Genomic DNA, 6948 nt, shown 5'->3' on the forward strand with positions numbered 1-6948 from the left:
AGGCCGAAGCTTTCCCTTCTGGTCAGGAACCCTTCCCTTCCAGTTCTGGCTCTGGAGATGAGGGGGAGAGGCGTCGCCAGGGGCGTTTCTGGGTGGCAAAGAGACCAGGGGCTTCAGCCCAAAGTCCAAGGCCGGAAACCGGGGGGGGGGGGGGGGGGATGGTATATGTAATGCAGGCTTTTTTTTTGGCTGGCCCGTGACCTACATACATTGACGGTAGTGACCTACAGACACCGAGGAGCTGCCCTGGAGGAGAGCCGCCTGCCCGAGCGCCGAGCGGATGTGGCGCAGCGGCCGCATTGTAATTCCCGCCCTCTGGAGCCAGTGCAACACATATGATGGACGTCACGCGTCCCGCGGTCATGCCATTGGACCAGTGGGTTGTCCATCATAGGGGTTGCACAGGCTCCAGAAGGCGGGACCTGCTAAAGCACTCAGCGAGTCGGCAGGACGCGGCCTCACTAGGCCACATTCGGCTGGCTCGGGGCCAACAATGGAGCCTTGCCATTATTAGACTCTTGGCTTTTCAGGGTCAGGGCTTCAGCCACCCCCTCCCGATGCCCCTGGGCGTTGCTCCAGGTGAGCAAGTAATGTCCCCCCACCTCTGGCCGCATGCCATTAAAGTCAATGCGGAACGGATTATTTTCATTTCCATTGACTTCAATAGGAACCTGAAAGTGCGGAGAGAAGCGGGAACCCAACACATCTGGAAGTGTACTCAGTGCTGAAGGTTCTTCTACAGATGGAAGTTCCCACCAGAGATGGAAGTTCTGAGCTTCTTCTTTTGTAGGCAATTCTTTTAAAAAATATTTGTAACATTTTGGACAGCAGCTTGTTTAGTGTTCCCTACACTACATGAAAGGTCCTCTTCATAATCATGGCTTTTCTTTCGCGGGAACGCGGGGGAACGCAGTTCCGGCACCTTCAGCACTGAATGTTAATTGATAGAGGCTAAGAAAATGGACAGCCGCACTCCAATAGACCTTTCGGTTGTCTTTATTGTAAAATCAGAACAGAAAATGCACTACAAAAATGAAACAAAAGTAAGGATAGCAGCCAACGCGTTTCACACTTTGAGTCAGTGCTTAGTCATGACTAACCAATGACTAAGCACTGACTCAAAGTGTGAAACGCGTTGGCTGCTATCCCTACTTTTGTTGCATTTTTGTAGTGCATTTTCTGTTCTGATTTTACAATAAAGACATTCAAAAGGTCTGTTGGAGTGCGGCTGTCCATTTTTCTTAGCCTCTATCAATTGCCTCGTGCAGTGCCGGCACCCTTGATTTCCTGAGAAGCCACTGATTGCTCAGCTTACCCACCTGGAGCGGTGATTCCTTTCCTTTCAGCACTGAATGTATGTAATGGTAAGGGGTACTGGGTTATGCTGGAGGGTCTATTGATGCTGGCAGGAATCCATTTTTATGTAGGGCTCTATTGTTGCTGAGGAGGTCTTTTGTTGCTGGGGGAGGGTCAATCGTTGAGGGAGGGGGTTTATAGTTGCTGGGAAATCTGTTGATGGTGCTGGGAGCCTATTGTTGCAGGGATGCAGGGATGGACCGGCCATTGGGACTACAGGGAGTTTCCCGGTGGGCCGATGGCTCAGTGGGCCGGCTTCAGTGACAGCGGACCGCCGCCCCCCTCCCCCTCCGCTCCTCTGTCTCTCCCTTCCCACAGCGATCACCTCCCCTCCCTCCCCGCAGCGTTCACCTCCCCTCCCTCCCTGCAACGCTCACCTGGGGGGAACAGAGAAGCAGGGGGAGGACCAGAGGAGCAGGGGGAACGACAGAGGAGCATGGGGGAGGGGACAGACAGCTGACTTAACAGCTATGGCCTGGGAGTTTCTCACTTCTGCCTAATCTTGTCCCATAAGGGGGGGGGGCACCAAACTGATTCTTTGCCCCGGGTGAAATAATGTCTAGCTTCCCCACTGGTACTTCCTATAAGAGGACCAGTACCAGCCATTCTACTCTAATAAAGTAGAACGGCTAGTGGCTAGTGAAGGGGGAGAGGGGGCTTGGGTGGCCGGGGGGGGGGGTGCGGGAGTTGTGTGGCCGCCATGGGAGAGACCTGTCAAAGTGGGCCAGTCTGGATAAAGTCCAGGGCCAAATTGTTGTCCCAGTCCAGCTCTGCAGGGATGGATCTATTGTTGCTGGGGTGTTATTTTGTAACGGGTGGTAGATTGTTGCTGGGGGGGGGGTTATAAGGTTGTCTAGGGCATCTGTTGTTGCTGGGGTGGGGTATAATTTGTTATTTTTTTTAACGGGACAGGGAAGCCGGCAGTCGTGTCTGTGTCTCTCCCTGCAGAAGCTGAAAGTTGGCGGGAGGGAGAGAAAGCGGTTTTCAGCTGCTGCAGAGAGCCACCCAGGGCATCCTGTAATTTTCCTTCCCTCTGGTGTTTGGGCCCCCTTGTGTGCCCGGGCCCCCCTACAGGAGGACTGGTGCCCCCCCTATTAGTGGCCCTGGTGACTAGCACCAGGCCAGTGAAACAGAAATCCTCGTTGCCAGGACTTTCCAAAACATTAGAAGTGCCTGGCGGCCACACCCGCCTGTTATCACCACAAGCACCAGATCACCATCCTTCCTACAAGGAGACAACAAATATACATTGAAGAGTCAATATTGACTGATGGTATGGCTCTGACACCATCCTCAGGTGCTATGTGCCCTGAAGCCATAAAACTCCATGAATTCGGGGTCAAGAGTTTTATAGTTTTATCATTTTTAACTAAATGAGAGAGTTCAACCGAGGCTGATGTTCAGGAATGAGGAAAATCCGATATCCAGAGGGACAAATAGAAAGACCCGGAACACTCTAGAACAATCCTCACTTTCTATTTCCAAAGATCTTGATGAATGGATTAGTTGTGATGTCACAGTGAAGGATGGAAGCCAGAGGACCACTGACTCCTCCTTCTCTGCCATCGTCCACCAATAGTGACAGCAGAAAAAACTAATTGATCAACTTTATAAGTGCCATAGAGATAATTACCATTTCTGTACTACTACATAACATCTCCTGACTTATTCTCTGTAGATTGGAATTAGAAATGTCTTTACTCCTTACACTTATGTACCAAAGGCCAGATCCACAGAGAGAGTACGCCGGCGTATCTACTGATATCTACTGATAGGCCGGCGTACTTTCAAATTTCCCGCGTCGTATCTTTGGTTTGAATCCTCAAACCAAGATACGACGGCATCTGGGTTTGATCCGACGGGCGAACGGCTTCGTACGCCTTCGGATCGTAGATGCAATACTTCGGCGTCCGCTGGGTGAAGTTTGCGTCGTTTTCTGCGTCGGGTATGCAAATTAGCTTTTTCCGACGATCCACAAACGTACGCGCAGCCTTCGCATTCTCTTACGTCGTCTCTAGTCAGATTTTTACGGCGTATAGTTAAAGCTGCTATTTTGCGGCGTATAGATAGACTTGCCATGTTAAGTATGGCCGTCGTTCCCGCGTCAAAATTAGAATTTTTATTTTTTTGCGTAAGTCGTGCGTGAATCGGGATGGACGTAAGTCACGTCTAAGTTTAAAAAATTACATTGTTGCGACGTCATTTCGCGCAAACGGAGCATGCGCAGTTCATTCGGCGCGGGGACGCGCTTCATTTAAATGAAACACGCCCCCTAATCGCCGATTTGAATTCCGCTGCCAGAAATACACTACGCAGCCGTAACTTACGGCGCAAAATCTTTGAGGATTTGAAAGAACGCCAGGTAAGGTACGGCGGCGTAGCGTCTCTAGGATACGCTGCGCGGGTGCAGATCTATGTGGATCTACCCCAATATCTTTTCCAATAGGAAATACAGTTGCAAGAAAAAGTATGTGAACCCTTTTGGAATGATATGGATTTCTCATAAAATGTAATCTAAGTCACAACAATAGACAATCACAGTCTGATTAAACTAATAACACACAAAGGATTAAATGTTACCATGTTTTTATTGAACACGCCATGTAAACATTCACAGTGCAGGTGAAAAAAGTATGTGAACCCCTAGACCAGGGGTCTCCAAATATTCTAAACAAAGGGCCGGTTTATTGTCCTTCAGACTCTTGGAGGGCCGGACTTTGGCCAGCTGGAGTAGAAATTTTCCTGGCATCATTGTTAGTGAACATCTGGTATTAGGGGGAGGAATAGTGCCCCATTGCTGGTATCATAGGGGGTAATAGTGCTCTATTAGTTGTGTCAGTGGGAGAAATGGTGCTCTATTGTTGGTGTCAGATGGCAGAATAGTGTCTTGTATCAGTGGGAGGGATAGTGCCCCAAGGGCCGAATAAAGGCAAGCAAAGGGCCGCATCCGGCCCTCGGGCCGCAGTTTGGAGACCACTGCCCTAGACTAATGACATCTCCAAGAGCTAATTAGAGTGAGGTGTCAGCCAATTGGAGTCCAATCGATGAGATGAGATGGGAGGTGTTGGTTACAGCTGCCTTGCCCTATAAAAAACACACACCAGTTCTGGGTTTGCTTTTCACAAGAAGCATTGCCTGATGTGAATGATGCCTAGCACAAAAGAGCTCTCAGAAGACCTACGATTAGGAATTGTTGACTTGCATAAAACTGGAAAGGGTTATAAAGTATCTCCAAACCCCTTCTTGTTCATCAGTCCACGGTAAGAAAAATTGTCTATAAATGGAGAAAGTTCAGCACTATTTTAACCGGAAATTGAGCAGTCATGCAACACTGCACCCACCAAATGACATTTATATCAGATTTTTCACACAAATAGAGCTTTGGTGGTATTTAGACAATTCCTTTCTTCCTGAATTCATTTTTTTTCCTCTGAACTTATTTTGTTTACACAATCCCAATTTATTTCATGCGAGATTTCACTGGATTATTATGTCTATTTTTGTGTTTTTAAACATTTATGTGCACCAAGTGGGAATAATCATTTATTTCGCCTAAATTTTGTGCAGAGTCATATTATAGTTAGCGCAACCTGTATTTTTATCACCTTTGTTCACTGTTTTGTTTATCAGCAGCTTTTCTTATTTTCACAGATACACTTCTTTACCATTGATATCGGGATTTCATTTTTTAGTATGTTTTAGCGCAGTTTCTTTTCCCATTTTTCTCTTTTTTTTTTTTTCTTATGAATTTCAATAAATTTGTTAATTTGGAAATATCCCGTTTAACACATTTTTCAGAGTATTCCTAAATTCGTAAATTTGAAATGGGAAAATCTGAAATAATAACTAATAATAACTTAACTATAATTAACTATTAAATTATAGGTATTGGAGTTTCCTTTCCTTTCTGAATTGATAATAATAAATAACAATAATAAAAACTTTTTACTATTATTATTATTATTATTTACTATTAAAGGAGTTGTAAATGAAAAAAAAATTCACCTTAATCTATGAATTAAGGTGAAAAAACGTCAGTGTATAACGCCCCCCCCCCCCCCCCCCCGAGCCCCCGTTTTACTTACCTGACCCATCGAAAGTCCCGCGCTCGGTCCCGAGATCCTCTTCGCCGCTCAGCCTGGCCGCTGATTGGCTAGAGCGGATGGATTGAGAGCAGTGCAGCCATTGGCTGGCGCTGCTGTCAATCACATCCAGTGACGCGGAGCGCCGAGGGGCGGGGCCGAGTGATACAGTGAGTGGCTATGGCCGCTCGCTGTATCACGGGAGGGCGCCCGCAATTACTCACCACCATGCGAGCTCTCTCATGACTGTGGTCAGTACTTGCGGGGAGGACCAGAGACAAGAGCCGAGGGACCCCAGAAGAGGAGGATCGGGGCCACTCAGTGCAAAACGAACTGCACAGTGAAGGGAAGTATCACATGTTTGTTATTTTAAAGAAAATTTGTTTCCTTTACAAGTCAACCGCTTTAATTTGTTCTGTTCCATTTGTTTAGATGCGGCATTCGTTATTTCAGATAATTTGTAACTTTGGATAAATTCGTATTCTTTGTGTTAACGAAAAATGAATTGAAAGGAAATTCAAATACAGGAAAACCTCGGATTGCGAGGATAATTAGTTCCAGAAACATGCTTGTAATCCAAAGCACTTGTATATCAAAGCGAATTTTCCCATAAGAAATAATGGAAACTCAGATGATTTGTTCCACAACCATTTATTGATAAGTCTTTCAGTTTATAGTCCATATAAAGGGATTCTAGCGATGTGATTGGTTGTGTCACCATAAATTCTCCACAAATGGAAGCCTCCACAAGGGGATCAGAAGAAAATCCAGCAGGAGCTCCAGAGTATAAAAGAGAAGAGAGGCGCCTCTAAGTGTAGCAAAGGGTTTCTAAATGTTGTCCCTTCATTACATGTAACCATATTACTACACTTAGAGGCGGAGCCTCTCTTCTCTTTTATACTCAGGTGTGACATGACGCTACTCTTATATCAAGACATCGCTTGTATATCAAGACATCGCTTGTATATCAAGACATCGCTTGTATACCAAGACATCGCTTGTATATCAAGACATCGCTAGTATATCAAGACATCGCTTGTATATCAAGACATCGCTTGTATACCAAGACATCGCTTGTATATCAAGTCATCGCTTGTATATCAAGACATCGCTTGTATATCAAGGCATCGCTTGTATATCAAGGCATCGCTTGTATATCAAGACATCGCTTGTATATCAAGTCATCGCTTGTATATCAAGGCATCGCTTGTATATCAAGACATCGCTTGTATATCAAGACATCGCTTGTATATCAGGACATCGCTTGTATATCAAGGCATCGCTTGTATACCAAGACATCGCTTGTATATCAAGACATCGCTTGTATATCAAGACATCGCTTGTATATCAAGGCATCGCTTGTATACCAAGACATCGCTTGTATATCAAGACATCGCTTGTATATCAAGTCATCGCTTGTATATCAAGACATCGCTTGTATACTAAGACATCGCTTGTATATCAAGTCATCGCTTGTATATCAAGACATCGTTCGTACATCAAGACATCG

The 6948-nt window shown here is 45.9% G+C and overlaps 1 protein-coding gene across 1 annotated transcript in view; it reads right to left on the bottom strand.

Annotated features, from left to right (window-relative positions):
* The window catches only part of LOC120915904 (mucin-2-like), a 23985-nt gene extending 21063 nt beyond the window's left edge, over positions 1 to 2922 (bottom strand). Inside the window, exon 1 of the mRNA XM_040326718.1 lies at positions 2829 to 2922. Within this exon, the coding sequence (XP_040182652.1) occupies positions 2829 to 2922 (94 nt within the window). The remainder of the gene's footprint in view (positions 1 to 2828) is intronic.
* Positions 2923 to 6948: the final 4026 nt, after the last annotated feature.

This window comes from Rana temporaria, chromosome 10 (genome assembly GCF_905171775.1).
Source record: "Rana temporaria chromosome 10, aRanTem1.1, whole genome shotgun sequence".
Taxonomy (NCBI): Eukaryota; Metazoa; Chordata; class Amphibia; order Anura; family Ranidae; genus Rana; species Rana temporaria.